This window comes from Rhinolophus sinicus, chromosome 4, assembly GCF_057876585.1.
Source record: "Rhinolophus sinicus isolate RSI-liver-muscle chromosome 4, RSI-T2T, whole genome shotgun sequence".
NCBI lineage: Eukaryota > Metazoa > Chordata > Mammalia > Chiroptera > Rhinolophidae > Rhinolophus > Rhinolophus sinicus.
Window position 1 is genome coordinate 88,154,261 of NC_142504.1, and position 21,831 is coordinate 88,176,091.

General features: G+C 36.1%; 1 protein-coding gene across 2 annotated transcripts in view; it reads left to right on the forward strand.

Annotated features, from left to right (window-relative positions):
* ELP2 (elongator acetyltransferase complex subunit 2) overlaps positions 1-21,831 on the forward strand; it is a 37,800-nt gene that overhangs the window by 14,878 nt on the left and 1,091 nt on the right. For both annotated transcript variants that reach the window (XM_019740818.3, XM_074340123.2), the window contains 12 exons: positions 209-309; positions 507-638; positions 3,354-3,503; positions 4,759-4,947; positions 6,320-6,389; positions 6,902-6,997; positions 7,147-7,204; positions 7,708-7,780; positions 14,816-15,008; positions 16,981-17,102; positions 18,613-18,746; positions 19,492-19,605. In XM_019740818.3, coding sequence (XP_019596377.3) covers positions 209-309; positions 507-638; positions 3,354-3,503; positions 4,759-4,947; positions 6,320-6,389; positions 6,902-6,997; positions 7,147-7,204; positions 7,708-7,780; positions 14,816-15,008; positions 16,981-17,102; positions 18,613-18,746; positions 19,492-19,605 — 1,432 coding nt within the window. The remainder of the gene's footprint in view (positions 1-208; positions 310-506; positions 639-3,353; positions 3,504-4,758; positions 4,948-6,319; positions 6,390-6,901; positions 6,998-7,146; positions 7,205-7,707; positions 7,781-14,815; positions 15,009-16,980; positions 17,103-18,612; positions 18,747-19,491; positions 19,606-21,831) is intronic.

Here is a 21,831-nt window from a genome sequence, read left to right on the forward strand (position 1 = left end):
TTTGTTTATTTTTATTGAAGTTTATTCCATTGTCTAAATGTACAACAACTTGTTTATCTGTTCTTCTAATGGTATACATTTGTGTTGTTTTTAAAATTTTGCTGTTGCAGGCTGTAGTGAACATATTTGCGGTACCCATGTTATTCTGGTTATCTCCAAACATGATACCTGTTGATCGCCTAAAGGCATTAGTTTTTATTTTTTTTAGATGGTGTTCTACAGCAGCCAATGAGATTGTTATCTGCCTCAATGGATAAAACTATGATTCTCTGGGCTCCAGATGAAGAGTCAGGAGTTTGGTTAGAACAGGTAAAAATGTGGATGTTTAAGGAACAGAAAATTGGGTTTAAAAGCTGTTAAATCTCAACTGTCTATTCCTAGAGCTGCAAATGTTTATTCTTCGTATATGTTAAGTAAGTGAGAACATAATCTCTGGACTCAGTGGTTTTTCTTGTGAGAAATGTGGACTGTTGATTATGAATTGTTTTCTGTCTGTTATTGCATAGGTTCGAGTAGGTGAAGTAGGTGGAAATACTCTGGGATTTTACGATTGCCAGTTCAATGAAGACGGCTCCATGATCATCGCTCATGCTTTCCATGGAGCATTGCACCTTTGGAAACAGAATGCAGCTAACCCAGTAAGAAAAGCACTTTTAAATGTAGCGTCTCTGATAAAATACAGTGAATCCAAAATGAAACCTAGGTTAACAGTGTTGTTTTACATATAACACTAATGAAACATAGTAGAGGCGTTTAAGTTCAAATGCCTCTAATGACATCACTTCTTTTTGTAAATATATGCTGTATTTTATTAGATAAGAAACTCATGCTTTTCTAAGAATAGACGTATTCATTTGTTCAGCATTGTTGAGGCATTGAAATTTACACATAATAAGTTTTCTACATAAGTGAACTTTAAGCTATATAAAGTTTAAGCTCTCTGTTTACGCTATATAAATTTTTGATGGGAGTTTTTCCTAAAATGTGTAACTTCTCGGTCTTAAAAAAGGTAACATGGTTTAATATTTTCTTGTAGGATGACAAAGTATTCCATAGATAACTATTGAATGAGTGACTGACAAAAGGGCATTCTGAGCACCTGTAATTTTGTGATGGAATATATTGATGCTCTCGTTTAATTCTACATGGCCCTCTAAATATTGGGCTCTTCGAGGTATTTCTTGTAAGATTTAGTCTCTTCTCAAAGAGAGGTAATCTTCCTCTAATCATGCTCAGTATCTTCCTTCTCTTACTTTCTAATTTGCTTCTGAATGGAGAAACGACCTAGCAGGAACACAGTGGCTAAGAACATAGGCCTTGGAGCGAGACAGCCTGGGCTCAGATTCTGTCCCAGCACTTCCTAGCTATGTGTCCTTGCGGACATTTCCTAACCTCTGTCTCAGGTTCCTCATCTGTAAAATGTAGTTAGTAATAGCACCTACTCGTAGGGTTTATATGATGATTAAGTGGGTCAATATTTGTACAGTATGAAAAAATAGGGACTGGCATATACCGAATACGAGGCAAGTATATTTTAAATAAATAAATGAAAGAAATAAGAACATTCAGTGAATATGAGTCCACAGATTCTGAATGTACATCTGATGGCTTTCTTTATAAAGTCAAATTCATGGATTTGCATAACCTTTAGTTTGTGGGCTTGGTAGCAGTTGTGTTACCTGTGATGATTTGACTTCTCAATACATAGAGTGATTCACTCTTTCCCTTGTGTCTTCCATTTGGAGTGACCTTCAAGATTGTTTCCACTATTAAATGAACCAGGAAGCCATTAGCTCTGACACTTTTAAATAAATATTTTCGTTCTTAACTCGGAGCTCCTTTGAGCTATATTTTAGGTAGTACCGTATTTCCCCGAAAATAAGACCTGGCCAGACAATCAGTTCTAATGCGTCTTTTGGAGCAAAAATTAATATAAGACCCAGTCTTATTTTACTGTAATATAAGACCGGGTATAACATAACATAACATACATAACATAAATTAATTTTTCCTCCAAAAGACGCATTAGAGCTGATTGTCTTATTTTCCTCCAAAAGACACATTTTCCTCCAAAAGACGCATTAGAGCTGATAGGTCTTATTTTCGGGGAAACATGGTATTTGAGAGAGCTTTCATAGAAAAACTCATCAGATGAGTAAGGAGAAACTCAAACCAGAAGACAGGATTTCATTTCACTGTACTTGTGCTTATAATTTGATTTCAAATTTATAATAGCTACTTATCTAATATTGAGGGAGTTTTTTTTAATAAACTTTTTTTTTAGAGCAATTTTAGGTTCACAGAAAAGTTGAGCAGAAAATATCCCTGCCCTCATATGAGCATAGCCTCCTCCACTGTCAAGATCCCAAACCAGAGATACATTTGTTGTTGTCAAGACTGATTTTTTAAAACAAACACTGCCCTTTAGGACTGTCACAGTGGAAACTGTACTGATAGTCCAAAAGTGCTACCTATTGTTCAGAACATTTTGGAAACTCCCATTAGTGCTTAATTTAGAATTAGTTTTTATGTTACAGAGGAAATTAATAGCATTTCTTAGTCACAGCCTTTTTATTTTTTTGACCAGAAAATAATATAGCTTAGCTTAATCACTGGTCCTATTCATCAGACTTGCCTTTGAATGACCTTTTAGCCATTTACATCAATTTAATTTTCCTCTAAAGACAAGTTTTACCACTGTTTGAGGTTGTTCAAAAAGATGCTTTGTGGACCAGGCCTATGACATTTCCTGTATTTCACTGTCACTGTCTGTTTCCATGGTTGCTGAAAAGGCTCCCTCAGTAGGTGGGCCATCTGGGTTTGACTCAGCCTCTTTCCTCTACACTGCAACTCCTCTTAATGAGGCCGTTAGGCCCACACTCAGAATCTGCTAATGCATTTTACATATACTCTTTCTTTGTAACTTAGTTTAACAAGTAAATACTCACATAATACCTAGTATATGCCAGCATCATTCTGTGTGCTTTACAAATATAAACTTTTCATCATAACGACCCTATGAACTAGGTAATTCTTTGACAGAAGGGTTAATTTAGGTACAAAAAGGTTAAGTACTATTTGGCTTCTAGGAGACATTTAATAAATGATGAATGGAGGGAAATTTCCCAAAGTTACTGCTTTAAAGGACATGTTTGAATGTTTAAGTTCTAATATGCTGACTGGAAAACAGATCCTATTATTTTAAGATCCTATCTTGTTTACTTAGCTTTTCACCTTGCTCAGGGGCTTCAGTCTTGCCCGTTATCAGACCTGAGGGCTGAAGGCATTTTCAAACTTTATTTTGAGTGGTGGTGGTCTTTATTTTGATGTATCATGTACACTTTTCATTGTAGATAGAGTGGACTCCAGAGATTGTCATTTCAGGACATTTTGATGGTGTCCAAGACCTAATGTGGGATCCAGAAGGAGAATTTATCATTACTGTTGGGACTGACCAGACAACTCGACTTTTTGCTCCATGGAAGGAAAAAGACCAAGTACAGGTAAAATGTCCTAGTTGACCCATCCACTTTAAAAAGCATCCATGAGCACATGAAAAGTGGGGCCACATCAATAGCCATTAGGGAAATGCAAATTAAAACCATGGTGAGATGCCACTACACAACCTCTAGAATGGCTAAAGTAAAAAATACTGACAATAACAGGTGGTAATAAGGATGCAGAGCAACTGGAACTTTCATACATTCCTGGTGGACACGCAGAATGATGTAACCACTCTAGAAAAGTGGTATTTTCTTAAAAACTTAAACATACACATACTCTTTACAATTCAAATGTTAGTTGTTGTCAAAATATATTTACTTCATTCCACATACAAATTCTGTTATACCTTGTAATTTTAGGATATTCTGTGGCTCTTGGTGATTTGTTACTGATAAGACTAGTTGTTGATTCATGATCCAATAAAAGAAAAACCAATAAATTGGGCTTAACAAAAATGTAAAATTTTTGTTCTTTGAAATACATATCAGGAAAGTAAGACAAGTCACAGACTGGGAGAAAATATTTACAAAGCACAGATCTAATAAAAGATTTATATTCAGAATATACATAAAACTTTTCAGAACTCAGTAATAGGGAAACAAACAATCCAACAAAAAAAATGGGCAAAAGATTTGAACAGCTATTTCTTCAAAGAAGACATACGGATGGAAAATAAGAACAGGAAAAGATTCTCAAAATCATTAGTTATCAGGTAAGAGCAAATTAAAACTACAATGAGATACCCTTACATACTTATTAGAAGGATTAAAATGAAAAGACTGACTAGACTAAGTGTTTGTGAGGGAGTAGGCAGCTGGAACTTCAATACACTGCTAGTGGGATGGTTAAATGTACAGCCACTTTGGTAAATAGTTTGGCAGTTTCTTAAAAATTTAAATATGCATCTACTGTATCATCCAGCCATTTTTCTTATTGGTAGTATTTACCGAAGAGAAATAGAAGCTTATATCTAGGCAAAGACTTGTACATAAATGTTCATGACGGCTGTTTTGGTGAACCACAACTGGAACACAACCCACATGTCTGTCAGTAGGTGAATAGATCAACGGTGGTATATCCATGCAAGGGAGTATGACTCAGCAATAAAAAGGACTGAACATTGATACACACTCCATGAGTGAATCTGCCCCATGGTCATATTTCCATGGCATAATAAATGATTTTGTGTCTGATACTTTGCTTGTTGCAAAGAATTCTGTTTTGAAATGTATGATTGTTTTTGTTTATACCCAGGTGACTTGGCATGAAATTGCAAGGCCTCAGATACATGGATATGACCTGAAATGTTTGGCCATGATTAATCGGTTTCAGTTTGTATCTGGAGCAGATGAAAAAGTTCTTCGAGTATTTTCTGCACCTCGGAATTTTGTGGAAAATTTTTGTGCCATTACAGGCCAATCACTGAATCATGTGCTTTGTAATGTGAGTATCCCTCTAAATGTTTTAACTAAATCTAGTCACTTCATTTAAAATTAAAAAAAAATTTTTCTTAAGGCTATAAATGGAGTATATGGGTAGAAAGGAAGTCAAATTGTTTTATTATTGCCTTGACAAACTTTTGTGTACTCTGTGGCATGCAGTAATTTAAATATTAGAACCAGAAAATTTGTCACAAATTAGCTCAAGACACTAAAGAATTTAAATGTTAAATTAAGGTATGAATACTATCTGTCATCGCTGGTGGATTTTGATGGTTAGCATATAGTTTCATGTAATATAATTGGATTAATATAAATTACAGAGTTTAAGCAGATTATTGGCAATTCAAATATCCCTCTGTAAAAAATTATTTAAATATTCAATTATTTAAATATGTTTAATGAAAATACTATGAATCTCTTTCTGGGAAACATCTGTATTTGCATGAGCATCATCAGATACATGCCTGTGAGACTCTTGGAAGTGGAGCTCCGGGCTTTCCATTTTCAGCCTACTCTGTGCTAGAAGTCAGCCCAGTGCATCTCGTATCAGACCCTGAAACCCAGTGAGCTGTTTGGGTTCGATGAACTCATTGATGAGAAGATGCCCAACTTTCTGGATTGGATAGAGGGTTGGGGATTAGCTGGAACCTGTCCGTTGGAGAGTGATTGCTTAGCATTGTTTCTGTTGGTTCAGGAAATGGAAATGTGGGCAGATGTCCACACAAAGGTGGCCTTTAAACTGCTTCTCAGCATTTATGGATATGACATTTTTGTAGTGCTTGAAATAACAGTAACTTTTAGTGTTTAAAACATATATCAAACTTTTTATTTATTTTTTTCATTTATATCTATATGTTTTTTATTTTTTTTTTTATTATTAGTTCAGGTGTACAAAACAACATAATGATTAGACATTTACACACCTCACAAAGTGATAACCCCACCAAGTCTGCTACCCATCTGACATTGTACATAGCTATTACAATCCCATTTTGACTATATTCCGTATGCTGTACTTTACATCCTGTGACTATATATATATTTTTAAGTTATAGTTGACATTCAATATTATTTTATATTAGTTTCAGTTATACAGCACAGTGGTTAGACATTTATATAATTTATGAAGTGATCTCCCCAATAAGTCTAGTATACCCATCTGACACCATACAGTTTTTATAACGTTATTGACTGTATTCCCCATTCTGTATTTCACATCCCTGTGACTGTTTTCTGACTACCAATTTGTACTTCTAATCCCTTCACCTTTCTCACCCAGGCTCCCAACCCCCATCTTATCTAGCAACCATCAGTTTGTTCTCTGTATCTATGAGTCTGTTTCTGTTGTGTAAAGCATATACTTTTTATTCCAGCAAGACGGTGATCTTCCAGAAGGAGCTACTGTCCCTGCTTTGGGACTATCAAATAAAGCTGTCTTTCAGGGTAAGTCTTTAGTCTCCAAAATTATTGAACCCATAGTGGTACTTAAAATCTAGTTACACACTTGTGTAACATGTACTTAATGTTCATTGTAGCTAATACTTTTTTTTAAATCACAATACATGCATCTGTCTTCTCCATCACATGTTTTGTGATAAATACTTTGAACACACACACGCCCTGAAATAGGTTCAGCTTTCACAGAGTCATGGATCGCCACAACCACAGCTACTAATCTGGGTAGCCTAAAGAGTCTGTTCCATAGTTCTAAACGTTTGGGGAATGTTAGGTCAAAGGAAAAGGAAGGCATCTTTATGGAATTGACTAGTGTTCCAAGGAGCACACTTGGAATAGTAGAAATACCCTTGGCTTTGGAATCATGTGGCTATGGCTTTGAATTACACTGCTGTGAAGTGCCATTACTTTCTAACTGTTAGCCTTAAGAATGGGACATGTATAGGAGACAAAAAGATGGTGACTACATTCATGATGTTGATGTGTTTCTTTTAAACTAGGAGATATAGCTTCTCAGCCTTCTGATGAAGAAGAGCTGTTAACTAGTACTGGTTTCGAGCATCACCAGGTGGCCTTTCAACCATCCATACTTACCGGTAAGAAATGGCAAAAAGACAGTTTAATAGAATTATTAGTATGCAGAGTATGGTATCTGTCACTGCTGACCTAAATACGTGCTGTAGAATTTACTTATCATTTGCATAAAAATAGAAAAAATAATTGCAATGATATAAATTTATTATAGAACCTCCCACTGAAGATCATCTTCTACAGAATACTTTGTGGCCCGAAGTTCAAAAACTGTAAGCTAGCTCTTTGGTCTGATTCTGTTATACTTGTCATTGCCCCCCTCCACAACTTGCTTTTCTCCTTTGCTTTCCTCTTACCTACATTTCCCTCCCTGCTCTAAAGATCTTTCAGTAGCCTTCGTAAGGCGCGAGAGTCAAACCTCACGTAGCTTTTTGTTATTCTGGTTTTTGTTTGTTTGTTTGATGATTCCTGATCAAAACCTTTCCATGGTTTATTGTTTATTCTACTGGCTGGCTGGGGGTAAAAACTTGTATTTTAATCTGTTTGTTTGAATAAGTTGTATTAATATTACTTCTAGGAAGCTGGCATTTTTCTCTAGTCTCTCTCTTTTTTCTCCAAATGTTTGCCTACACAGAAATGTAATGGTCCCTAAAAGTACTGTAATGTTAGTCGGAGAGATTGATGATATTCCTTTCACCTTTAAAGATGTTGCAGCATGAGAATAGGTACATTTACTAATACAGGAGTCATGCATTTTTTTCTTTTTAAATCTTAGATATGGACACGGTTATGAAATATTTTGTGTTGCTTGTAACAATTCAAAGACTCTGCTGGCCTCAGCTTGTAAGGTAGGGAGTTTTACTTTTTTATTCTGCTTGGTCACAGGTTGAGTCATTGAGCTCCTGCCGGTTTGACAGTGATTTAGTCAGGGCCCTACACGAACGGCCACTGGAGCCTACTTTTTCTGACTCTTGCTTTCCCTATCTCTTCCTTTCTGTCCCTTTAGAAGTCTGCAGTTGCATTTTAAGTCTATTTCAGCTGCACATTTTTGTTCCTAAATACTTGATTTGTGCTGATTTATGCCCCTACTCAAAAATTACTTAATTGGGTATCTTAAAAATGAGGCTTACAAATGTGATAAATTTTAAGTAATTGGAGTCCTGGAGATGCAGAGGAATGAGAAGATGTAACTCGGAGTGCGTCCCTCTTCTGGTTTTTCAAGGACGCTCTCAATACTGAGTAGAGTCCCTCTGCCCATGCCAAGGGGAGGCAAGGTGGTGGCTGGCTCAGAATAGTGCACGTGAAACGTTTGTCTGGGAGAATGATTGTGAACTCACTATTCAATATTTATCCATATTCTGTGGAGTGAAATAATATTTATGGAGGATTGTCTGAAGGGTCTGAGACCCACACATTTCTCTAAATTTTCTAAAATATATTTACTTATTGTAAGCATAATGATGAAAGCTGCCGATCTGAATGGGCTACTCTGCCACTACCTTTGCTTGTGGCTTCCTGCCACTGGCCTTTACTGAGAAGCGTCATCAGGGATGTTACTGTGCCCCTCCCACTCCATTCCCCTCACTTGTACCCTCGATGAGGATGGGACTCAGAGTACTTCCTTCTATTACAGGGGCCCCTGGGAAGAATGGGGCTTAGTAGCAGAAATAGCTGTGCTTCTGCTGAGCTGCTGATTTGTTTTTAGCTATGGGCACTGTCAATCATATAATTGTTTTTTTTTTTTTTTTCCTTTTTCAAGTTGGCTCACTTGTAGCCAGCATGTGCAACTAACATTTTTTTGTTGTTATTATTTGTATGATTTTTCGGTGTGTTTTATATTTTAATAAACAGTAGAAAAGAAGTGTTGTTGATAATGTGGCTTGCGAATTTTGAATGTGAATATTTGTATAAACTCACCTGCTCAGTAGAAGGGTAAATGACCCATGGAAACTTCTAGTAGCTTTATCCTCTAGGCACAACCTCACGGTAGCTGGATTTCTTGAATGGGGGGTGCCAGTCCCACATTTTGTTTTGACTGATAGAGCAAATGATTAGATGCATCTTTCTTTTAAACTAATGTTTTTAACAGCTTTATTTAGGTATCGTTAGTGTTCTTTTATAAGTTGTATGCTGAAAGTGAACAATTTGATAAGTTTTGACATATGTTTATACCTGTGAAATCATCACCACAATCAAGATAATGAGCATATCTATCAACCCCCAAAATTTCCTCTATCCCTTGGTAATTCTTCTTTCCTGCCTCTCCAGCCCCTTCCCTAGGAAACCACTAATCTGTTTTTTTGTTGTTGTTGTCATGATAGAGTACTTTGCATTTTCTAAAATTTTATATAAATGGAATCATACAGTGTGTACTTTTTTGGGGGGTAGGGGGCTCTGGCTTCTTTCATTCAACATGATTTGAGATTCATCCATGTTGTTGCCTGTATCAATAGTTCATTCTTTTTATTGCTGAGCAATTTTCCCTTTTATATGTATATCACAATTTGTCGATTTGTTCACTTGTTAATGGACATTTGAGTTATTTGCAGTTTTTGGCTTTTATCAATAAAGCCATTAGGGATATTTGTGTACAAGTTTGCATGGATATATGCTTTCATTTCTTTTGAGTAAATACTTGTAAGTGGAATTGCTTGATGATATGGTAGCTGTATACATTTTTAAGAAACTGCTAAACTGTTTTCCAGAGTGGTTGTACCATTTTGTAAGCCCACCAGCAGTATATTAGAGTTCCATTTGCTTCACACCCTCACCAACATTTGATATGGCCAGTCTTTTCAACCATTTTAATAGTTAATATCTCATTGTAGTTATGATTTGCATTTCCCTAATGACTAATAACGTTGAGCATCTTTTCATGTGCTAATTTTCCACCTGTATATCTTCTTTGATGAAATATCTGTTCAAATCTTTTGCCCATTTCTTTATTGGATTGTTTTCCTTTACTGAATTTTGAAAAGTTCTTTATATACACTGGATAAAACTATCAGATATATGCTATGTAGATAATTATTCCTAGTGGCTTGTCTTTTCATTTTCCTAAGAGTGTTTTTCGAAGAACAGAAATTGTATATTTTGGTGCAGTATAATTTACCAAGTTTTTTCTGTATTGGGTTGTGCTTTTTGTGTAGTATCTAAGAAATCTTTGCTTACCTCAAAGGTCTGTTTTGTTCTAGTTTCATAGATTTTAAGTTTTACTTTTAGACCAATGACACATCTTTAATTCTTGCCATTGGCATGGAGTATAGAATAAAGGTGATTTTTCTTGCTTGTGGATATTCAGTTGTTCCATCATCATTTGTTGGAAAGACTAGCCCTTCATCTGCTGCCTTTTTTCACCTTTGTCAAAAATCAGCTGTCCATATATGTGTGGGTCTATTTCTGGACTGTATTCTTTTCTATTCATCTTTTTTTCTGTCTTGATGCCAATACCATGTTTTCTTAATAACTATAAATTTTTGTAATACATCTTGAAACTAGGAAGCAATTGTCTTCCAACTCTCTTGTTACTCTTTAAAGTTATTTTGGCTACTCTGGGTTCTTTACTTTTCCATATGAATTTTAGAATCAGCTTGACCGTTTCTAACTAACTATCTGCTGGAATTTTGATGAGGACTGCATTGAATCTGTAGATCAATTTGGGGAGAATTTTAACAATATTGAGTTTTGACACATGAATGCAGTATGCCTCTCATTCATTTAGGTCTTTAATTTCTCAGTAATGGTTTTTTTGTTTTTGTAAACCTTTTATTTTAGAATGAGTTCAGATTTCACAAAAAGTTGCAGAGATAGTACATAGAATACTGTTTATACCTCTCACTGAGTTTTTCCCAATGTTAGAATTTTATTGTCGAGAATATTTTGTAGTTTTTGGTGTCAGGTCTTACACGTATTTTGTCAGACTGATCCTTATTTCATATATTTTTTTAATCTGATTACTTGTTGCTCACCTGGAAATACAGTTGCTTTTTGTATATTGATCTTATATCCTGCAACCTTGCTAAACTTATTTATTACTTCTTGAAGCTTTATTCTATATACTGTAGGATTTTCCACGTAGATGCTTATATTGTCTATGAATAAAGAAAGTTTTATTTCTTCCTTTCCTATATGGATGTCTTAATGTTACATAGAAGTGGTAACAGCAGAAATCCTTGCCTTATTTCTTATCTCAGTAACAAAACATTCAGTCTTTGTCCATTAAGAATGATGTTTGCCATAGATTTTTCATGACTCCTCTTTAAGAGGTTGTAGAATTTCCCTATAGTTCCTAGTTTGAGAAGAGTTTTTATCAGGAATGCATGTTAGATTTTGTCACATATTTTTTCTTTATTTACATGGCAGATGGTTCTTCCTTTTTAGTTTATTAACATGATGAATTATGTTGATTATCAGGTAAACCAACTTTGTATTCCTAAAATCAAACCCCACCTGCTCATGATGTATTATCTTTTTATATATTGTTGGATTCAGTTTGCTAAAAATTGTTTCAAACTTTTATATATAGTACATGAGGGGTATTGCTGTATAGTTTTCTTTCCTTATAATGGCTTCCTCTGGTTTTGGTATCAGTAATGATAGCCTCATAGAACTATTTTTATTTAAATTTGCTGAAATTTAAAATTTATATAAATCTAAATTTAAAATCTATACTGAGTTTGTATAGAATCGGTGTTATTTCTTTTTTAAATGTTTGGCAGACCTCACCAGTGAAGCCAACTGATCTGGAGCTTTCTTTGTGGAAAAGTTTCTAACTACAAATGTAATTTATTCAATAGATACAGGGCTATTTAGGTTATCCACTTTTTTTTACAGCATGCTGTTGTAGTTTGTACCTTTCAGGAAATTTGTCTCTTTTATCTGAGTTGTCAAATTTATTGACGTGAAGTTATTAAAAATATTCCCTTATGATCCTTTTCATATCTGAATAATCTGTAGTATTATCACCTTTCTTATTCCTGCTACTAGCAATTTGTGTCTTCTCTCTCACACCATCTTTTTTTTTTTTTTTTTTTTTTCAATCCTTTTTTTGGTGGGAGAAGCATTCTGGGGATTGATTAGGATTTTAATGATTTTATTGATATTTTCCAAGAAACAGCTTTTGGTTTTATTGATTTTCCTCTACTTTTTTTCATGTTTCTATTTTATTGAATTTTGCTATTTTTATTCCTTTCTTCTACTTAGATTTCATTTTCTTTTCTGTTTCTAGTTAAATAAGGGTAGAGCTGAGATTATTGATTTCAGATCTATCTTTTTAATATAGGTGTTTAGTGCTATAAATTTTTCTCTAAGTATTGTTTTTGAGGCATTCTGCAAATTTTAATGTTGTGTTTTGATTTTCATTAAATAAAAAATATAATATTCCTTTGATTTCATCTTTGACCTATAGGTTATTTTGAAATGTATTATTTATTTTCCATATGCTGGGTGTTTTCCAGTTATCTTTCTGTTACTGATTTCTAATTTAATTTCATTGTGGTCAGAGAACACAGTATGATTTGAATCCTTTGAAATTTAATCTTGGTAAGTTTCCATGTTCACTTTGAAAAGAATGGATTCTGTTTATTTTGGGTGGAGTGTTCTGAAAATATCAGCTAGGTCAGATTGGCTGATAATATTGTTCAAGTCTTTATCCTTTCGGTTTTATTGAGAGGCATTTTGAAATCTCTGACTATAATTGTTGATTTGTCTCTTAATCCTTGCAGTTCAATCAGTTTTTACTTTATGTTGTTTGAAGCTCTTTTGTTGAAACATTTATGATTGCTCTATCTTCTTGATTAATTAACTAGTTTATCATAAAATGACCATCTTTATCTCTGGTAATTTTGTTTGCTTTTTAATTTACTTTGTCTGTTGTTAATATAGCCACTCCAGCTTTCTTCTGAGTTTTGTATCTTTTTCCATTATTTTACTTTTAAGCTCTTTGTTTTCTTTTATTTCAAGTAGGTTTTGTGGGGGGCAGCATATATTTGAGTCTTGCTGTTTTACTCATCTTGATAACCTTTCATTTTAATAGGGGAGTTTATTAGACCATGTGCGCTTAATATAATTGATATGGTTAGATTTAAATCTATCATATTGTTACTTGTTTTCTCCTTGATTCATCTGTTCTTTGTTCCATTTTACAATTTTGGATTAATTGATTACTTTTTATGATTCAGTTTTATTTCTTGTTTGGTAGATACAACTTTTTCTTTTTTTAAAGATTTTATTGTGGGAGGGGAACAAGATTTTATTGGGGAACAGTGTGCATTTCCAGGACTTTATTGGGGAACAGTGTGTTTTTCCCAGGACCCATCAGTTCCAAATCAAGTTGTTGTCCTTTCAATCTTAGTTGTGGAGGGCGCAGCTCAGCTCCAAGTACAGTTGCCATTGTTCAATCTCAGTTGCAAAGGACAGCAGCCCACCATCCCTTGCAGGAATTGAACCGGCAACCTTGTGGTTGAGAGCACATGCTCCAACCAACTGAGCCCTCTGGCTGCCCAGGAGTTCAGTGGCAGCTCAGCGGCAGCTCGTTGTCTTCATTCTAGTTGCGGAGGGTGCATCTTGCTGGCCCATGTAGGGATCAAACCGGCAACCCTATTGCCCAGAGTTCACATTCTAACCAACTGAGCCACCCGTCTGCCCTAGGTATAACTTTCTGTTGTGTTATTTATTGGTTGTTTTACATTTTATAGTATGCATGTTTAGTTTACCACAGTCTACCTTTAAGTAATATTGCACTGTTTCATGTAACAAGTTTATAGAACTTTTAAGAATTTTACAGAAGTATACTTTCATTTCTCCCTGCTTTGTGTGTTGTTGTTATACATTTTATTTATTCATGGAAATCCCGTGATATATTGTTATTTTTACTTTGACCAGTCAATTATCTGTTACAGAGATTTAAATAATAAAAAAGTTTCCATCAGATGCCATTTTCCTTCTGCCAAAAAGGATATACTTTAAAAAACATTCTTTGTAAGGCAATTCTGCTGGTCATGAATTTTTTCCCGCTTTTACCTGTCTGAAAAATGTATTTTTTTCCTCATTTTTGAATGATATTTATGGTGGGTAAAGAATTGTTAGTTTTCCTTTCAGTACGTTAAAGATGTTGCTCCATTTTCTTCTGACTTGCATTGTTTCTCATGTCTTCTGTAATTTTTCTTTGTTCCTCAGTAATGAGTTTTATTCTCTCTTAACTGCAATATCATATTTATTGCTAGTTTAAACAATTTGATTATCTTTGGTATTGTTTTCTTCCTGTTTCTCATGCTTGGATTTTATGAACTTCTTGGATCTGTAAGTTTATTGTTTTTAGCCATTATCTTTTTAAGTAATTTTTCTTCTCATCCTTTTTGAAGACTCTAATTACATCTGTATTTAATTACTTGAACTTGTCATAGAGTTCATTGGTGTTCTTTTTTTTTTTCCATTCTGTGATACATTTTATCTGTCAGGGACCAGTGTTCTTTGTTGCCAGATAGCTCCTATTTTTGGAGTGCCATCATTTTCATGTACTTTATCTGGATTTTTAGTTTTCCACACAAGAGAGTAAATCTGGTCGGTCCTTGTTACTCCAGACTAATGAGCAGTGAAAGTCTCCAAACTATTGGTTACACAATTAATGTACAAATATATTCTTGTAAAACGTTGAAACATTGTGATTACAGCATCAGTCTCTGATGATTCAGCTTTTCTAATCCCAATCTTCTTCCCAGAGACTACACTTGGTTGTAGTATGTATCTCCTTAGAATTTTTTTTTTTTTTACATTTACACAGACACATAAAATATAACCATGGAAACAATATATTATTTTTTAAATGTTTTCTTTTCAGCTGATTTCTACTTAAATTGCTTCATTGTTTCATCTCTGTTCTACAGGCAGCTAAGAAAGAGCATGCAGCTATCATTCTTTGGAACACTACGTCTTGGAAACAGGTGCAGAATTTAGTTTTCCACAGTTTGACTGTCACACAGATGGCCTTCTCACCTAATGACAAGTTCTTACTAGCTGTTTCCAGAGATCGAACCTGGTCACTGTGGAAGAGGCAGGACACAATCTCTCCTGAGTTAGGTAAAAATAGTTTTTTTGATGGGGAAGATTATTGGTGAAACAGTTACGTCCGTTTTATCCACCTGGAGAAGCTATTCAGTGAAGAGAAACAGAAATAACTGAGTGAAGGGCAGAGTCTCACTGTCGTGAAGTCATTCAAAATTGTTATAATTGAGGAAGACTTGACCTTCACTGTAAGATTTAAATGCAGGTGACCTTTGGGTTGACTTCCTTGTGATTAGGTAGTCAGGGAGGCATATGTTCACACATCACAGTTAAAGAAACATAAAAATCTATATGTAGAAAATTTCGATTTTGCAGATGGTTATAGAATGCCACCATAAAACCCAATGGATGGCATATTCTAAGTTAGGATTTTGTGGGACAGGAATAATGACGATATAATTAAATAACGAAACTTAGAAGGACCATTATCTTTACCCTTTTCCTACCCACCCCTGTCGATTTGATAATTGGCAAGGGTCTTTTAGGCATCCACCTGTGAATAACATGACCCCTGGGCAAGATGTTAACCTACCTGCCTTCTACTGCGAGCCTGGGGTAAATTGAAAAAAAAAAGAAAAGAAAAACTTCATGTTATTTCAGCAGTGGCCATTCCTATTCTCCTGGTTTCTTGGTGAAATCTAGAGAGTGTTTAAAGTATCTGTGTTGTTTACTCCTACTTTTATTTTTTTCATTGAATTTAATCTTGTGATATTCCTATTAATAGTCTCTTAGTTTCTTGTCTTTTAGAGAATACTAGGGACTATGACACATACTGAGCAATATGTGTTAGAACAGACTGATTTCTTTTGCAACTAGTGATTTCCTAACATGCAACCTTTACTTTTTAAAAAGTTAAAGTGATACTAATAACATATCCATTAATTTGCTATATCTTTATGGATTATGGATTAATAGATACCTTCCACTTCCCTCCTCATTAGCAGTTATATGTTTTAGGTTTTGTCCATAAAAGTGCTAGAAGTTACCTTACATTTCAGTCTTACAAGGGAAAATATTTTTTTAAGCTTGTTTTTTTGTTTTAACCATTATTTTTTAAGGGTGCTTTAATCTTCTTTTCCATACTTAATATGCAAATCTGGCTATATAGGCATAAATTGAACCTTTAGCTAAGTGCCTGGAAGATGTTTGTCATCCATCACTAGAGAGTGACTAGTCAATATAAAATCATTTCCTACTAGAAAAATAACTCTATGCCCATAGCCTTCTGGTGAAGGGTCAGCTGCCTAGTTGTGGTCTGTTGCAAAAGTGAGCACATATATCATGTTTTGCTGTGTGTAATGCGCTCCCGTGTATAATGTGCACCCATGTTTTTGGCCCAAACTTTCAGGGGAAAAAAAAAATCTTATGTTTTAATTTTTTAATTCAAATTTTTATTTGTTTATATTTACGTACTTTTTTTTTGTATTATAAAAGAATTTTAGCATTTATTTTTTAACATTATGGTACAAGAAATTTTATGTAACAATTACAAAACACAAGAACAAGAAATTTTATGTACTGGTAACAAATTTACAAGGTACAAGAAATTATACAAGGTACAAGAAATATACAAGGTACAAGAAATTTTATGTACTGGTAACAAATTTATGATATTTACGCATCATAGAAGGCCAAGAACTCTTCATCATCGCAAGTTCATCATTAAGTTCAACAAAACCAGTTATCGTATTCCAGGGTATTATTTTGCATACAGATATCGTTATTGATTTCTAGAGTTACGCTTTTAAATCATAAGCATAAATAAAATAATTAAAAGCGTTTACATAGATACGGAATTAGTACCACCCATGTGTAATGGGCATCCTTATTTTTCCCTCACAAATTTGGGCAAAAAAGTGCATTATACATGGCAAAATATGGTAAATTGAATACTAAATTACATGATGTATGTGGCACTTAAATACAGCTTTCTAACAAGTAAACAGCTTTCTCTGTTTTGTGAGTCATGCATATGTGCTTCTTTCAGACCCAATTTTCAGTCTCTTTGCCTTCACCAACAAAATCACTGCTGTGCACAGTAGAATTATTTGGTCTTGTGATTGGAGTCCCGACAGCAAGTTTTTCTTCACTGGAAGTCGAGACAAAAAGGTAACTTTTTTTAACTTAATTATTTTTCAAATGTAATATAATGTTGTCACAGGTATGTTTGGATAGAAAACACATCCTGACTTTCTGATACAACTTTTAAAAACTGATGTATGTATTCCTGTCTGTGTTTTCCATATGCATACATAAAAATGTATTTTCTTACTTGTTAAACTCTGTAAGTACATTTCTCTGAAATATCAAATATGAAAGGAAAACCTTTAAGACCCATGACTTGCATCCGATGGCACCAGTGGGAGAAAAGTAGTAAATGAAATGGATCAAGACTAAGAAAGGAGAGCAGAGCCGGGGGCCTGAGGGGCGAAACTGTTTCCACTTCTCTTTTTCATACTTGTATGAATTAAGATTGTTTTCTTCTATAATGAGTGAATATTACCTTTTCATTCATTGGTCAGAGTAGGGTGTGTGTGTGAGATCCAAACTTTGAAAAAATCAGAACAAGTTAGCTAACAGTAGGTTCTTGACTCTGACACTCACCCATGTTCTCTGGGGAATGTGCTCCTGGCTTCTGGTCTTTCCTGTTTTTATGCTCTTCTATTTCCCTTTTCTGCATTTCCTGCAGACCAGAGGTGACAAGGCAGTTGAGTTGCCTTTTCTCTCCTGCCCTCTCCAGGCCTAGTCCTGGTGCAAATTACTGAAGCAGAGGGGCAGCGTGGGCGTGTTGTCACGCAGTGACACTGAAATGTCAGCCTCTAAAACTCAGACCTTCACTTCTGTTCACTTGCCTTTTTAATGTTTCCCTGGCCTATGTTTGCCTACACTGTGCTAGCTGCTGAGGAAGCAGGACTGCTTCTGCTGTCCACGGTCACACCCAGTAGCAGATGGTCCAGCTGCAGCTGTCAGGGGTATGTCAGGGCTGAGGAAGACAAAGCATCATCCACTGCACTTGCACTTTCTTGGACAGAGCCTTCTGCTCGGAATCTTGCTTTGGTCCTGCATTTTGCAGTGTTATCTGTTTCACTTTCTCTCCATGTTTTTGTGACCAGTCATACCCCTTGAGGCATGAACTTCCAGGGAAGCTTCATTTTTCATGCAGGGTCACCAAGGTTAGGACCTCCTGACAGTGGGGTTGGTGTCCTCAGCAGTGGGTGGTGTAGAGGAAGAGTCAGGGACTTCATTGCTCCCCGTAAATATTTTGTGGTAACTTCTTCGGCAGATGCATGCGTCCCCCAGTGAGGACATGATCGGTAGAAGCTCACTGGATCAGAACTGGTTTCCCGAGTGTAAAGAGCATGTCACTCTCCAGGAGGGACAGTCTGTCTCTGAATGCCACACTTAGGGTCTTGAAGTCTCAGAGACTGGTCTCTGCTCCTCTGTGGCTTCTCTTTGATGCTTGAAATATGCTCTGAAGTCCTGGAACACAAATATGCTTTTTTTTTTTTTAAATGCCAGAGCAAACATTTTGTGTTATCTATGTCATTGAAACTCTCTAATGCATTGCTGGGGACTTTACAAAGAGCAAGTTTGACAGAGTGTGATCTGTGTGTGTCAGGTGGTGGTTTGGGGTGAGTGCGACTCCAGCGATGACTCCGTGGAGCCCAGCATCGGCCCCTGCTCCTCCGTCCTGGACGTGGGTGGGTCTGTGACAGCTGTCAGCGTCTGCCCCGTGCTTAACCGCGCCCAAAGGTCAGTCTCTGTGTGGATCTTCGTTCTATATTTTCTTGAAGAGGACCACTTGGTTTCTCAATATGTAACCCTTACATTTTCATTCATGGGTTCTTCTAGCGTCCCAGCTGCTGTGTTTTTTCATAATGCTTATGTTTCTCACCAGCATTTTTAAATTGATACTCGGAGTGGCGAAAGAGAGATTGAGAGTGTGTCCCAAACGTTTTTATTTTACCGAATTCAGGACTGTGGTGCTTTCTCTGTACCAAGTGTCTTCAGTAGAACGAGGCTCCCCTGCAGCCAGCCAGGGAAACACTGGTTCTTGGACTTTGCCATTGGAGGACAGATAAAACTGCACCCTTGATGGAGAGGAGGCCTGTAAGGGCACAGTATACCATGTTTCCCCGAAAAGAAGACTTCGCCTGACATCAGCTCTAAGGTGTCTTTTGGAGCAAAAATTAATATAAGACCCGGTACTTATTTTACTTATAGAAAAATAAGACCGGGTCTTATATGAGATAATATAAGAGCAGGTCTTATATTAATTTTTGCTCCAAAAGACGCATTAGAACTGATGGTCTGGCTAGGTCTTCTTTTCAGGGAAACAGGGTAATAGTGCACCGTATTCTGGGCTGGTGCTTTTAAACCAGAGGCCTTTATAAGCTTGGGACAGTGGGGAACCCTGTGAAGAGCTACTTTAGTGTGATGGTAGAGATTACAAATTCATGCTAAATTAATCACGGTCTTCCTCCTCCCTTAAAAACAGATACGTTGTTGCAGTAGGATTAGAGTGTGGAAAGATTTGTTTATACACCTGGAAAAAGACTGATCAAGTTCCAGAAGTAAATGACTGGACCCACTGTGTAGAAACAAGTCAAAGGTATTTTCTATCCATTTTTGTTTCCATCAGACTAAATAGAAATCATGGAGTCTTTTGTGGAAACTTTTATGCCACATTAGTACGGAGAGGGACACAAATCTACGTTCATGGTGCTCACACTGAGTGGCACCTGTGTGTTCTGTGGTAACCTCTTGAAATTGATGTTTGTTACTATACTGCACTTGGTTTTTAAAAGTTTGCTTGACCATATCGTTTGTTTGCATAATGTTGTCTTTGTAGATAACACATTTGAGATAAAAGTGATTTTCATAATGTGTTTTAGAATTTGACTACAGTTGAGTCTTAATAAAATTTGATTCAAAATGTTGGTGATTTTCAGAAATACTATAGATTGTGTTATGGTGGCCTCGTCTGTGTTAGAACACTTCAGCTCAGGTCCCACATGGGGCAATCTATGGAGTACCCCTCAAAGCCCCGTGACTGGCTTCCAAGCCCAGTGACCTATCCCTCAGCCTCACCCGAGGCCTGCGCCTTTGTCATCTCAGCTAGATTAAAACACCAGCAATTTACTTCCTGCTCCCCACCCCCACCTGCCTAGACAGCAGGGATCATGTTTTAATCTACTTTTTTTTTAATCATTTTATTCTTTAAAGACATCTAAACTCAAAAATGGTCACCAACATCATTTCGTGTCAGATTTTCATAGGATTCTTCAACTTTCATCTGTCTGAACTGTTCAGAATATATCAGATACAGTTCCACACAACAGCATCATGCTAAAGTGATTGACTTCAAGGAAAGGGACTTGTGAGCACATGTCTTCTGTTTTTATTTTTCAATTACAGTTGACATATAATATTATAGTAGTTTCAGGCGTACAACCTAGTAATTTGACATTTATGTAACTTAAGAAGTGATCACCCCAGTAAGTCTAGTATCCGTCTGATGTGAGCATGTCTTTTACAAGATGTTTCCTCCAGGGGAGCTATCTCCTTATCCACAAAGCACATTAGTGCTCGTTATAATCGTATTTGTTAAAATGAGATCTGCCTGTATGACTGCTGCCCTCCTGGCTTCTCTCCCATCACCTCTCTGATGCTGGGTTCAGCAATTGGAATAGTTCAGACTGTTGGCTTACTAAAGAGGGAAGTACGCCAATGAAATTCCACACTCCAGGCATTTGAAATTTTCTCTCTTCCTGGGCTCCCCTCCCTGCTCTTTTCCTTCCTTTCACCTTGCCTGCCCAAGGTGCCCCCTCTGCCCTTGCCTGGTACCCAGACTGCTTCCATGGCTCAATGTGGGACACCTGGCAGGAAGCCCCTTAGAAAGCACAGGCAGGAGACATGTACAGAATTTGAGTTTTCCATTTTAAGATTTCTTTTTTCTTAGTCATTATGGTGTCTTTGATTTGTAGGAACTAATTCCTGCCTTAACACATTATGTTATTTGGATTGCTGATATTCCAGTTACCAAATTTCAAATCCCTTTCAAATGAAACTTTTTGCTAGTGATGAGATACGAAGGTAATTAGTAAGCAAACACTGCCTTTTAGGTTTGTTCCCCCCACTCCCTGTTCTCTAAATGTGATGTATTAGCATTCTGGATTTAAAGAACATTACGCAAAAAAAGAAACCTTCCATGTCAAAGCTCATTTAGCCAAATAAGTACTGATCCTCAAAGCAACTCCCCTGGGAAGCAGTGTCATTCCTTCAAATCATTCTTCTAATGCAATGGGAGAGCTTTACTATTGGTCAATAACAAGTGAGAGTCCAGTGACGGTGCTCTCACTTCAAATATTTTTGGAACTTCTCTTTAGAAATTGTGTTCAGAACTGGCTTACTAGATATGAAACAAACAAACAAACAAACAAAAATTTGATATCTTCTATAGTTTTACTCATTTTGATTGTTTTTTTTTAAAAGCTCAGGAATCATTTTATTAATAAAGCTCATCTCCAAATAACTTGACTGCTTTCCGTATTCAAATTCATCCTCACAGGAAGATGAGCTATCATTGAGAGTACTAAGTCATAGCCTTTATAACATGGGAGCATTTCCTGTAGAAGAATTTCGGGACGCCCTGAGGCACGGCAGCACTGTGGAAATGTGTGTGACCTCCCAGAGGGGCCACTTGCAAGGGCTCATACCTTTGGTTGCATGGGTTCTGGTCTACTGATTTTAAAATGTGTTTCATGCCTTCAAGGTTATACTTTATTCCTACCTTTTGATCCTAAGAGTGCATCTGATGACAGGGACTCTTAGCATT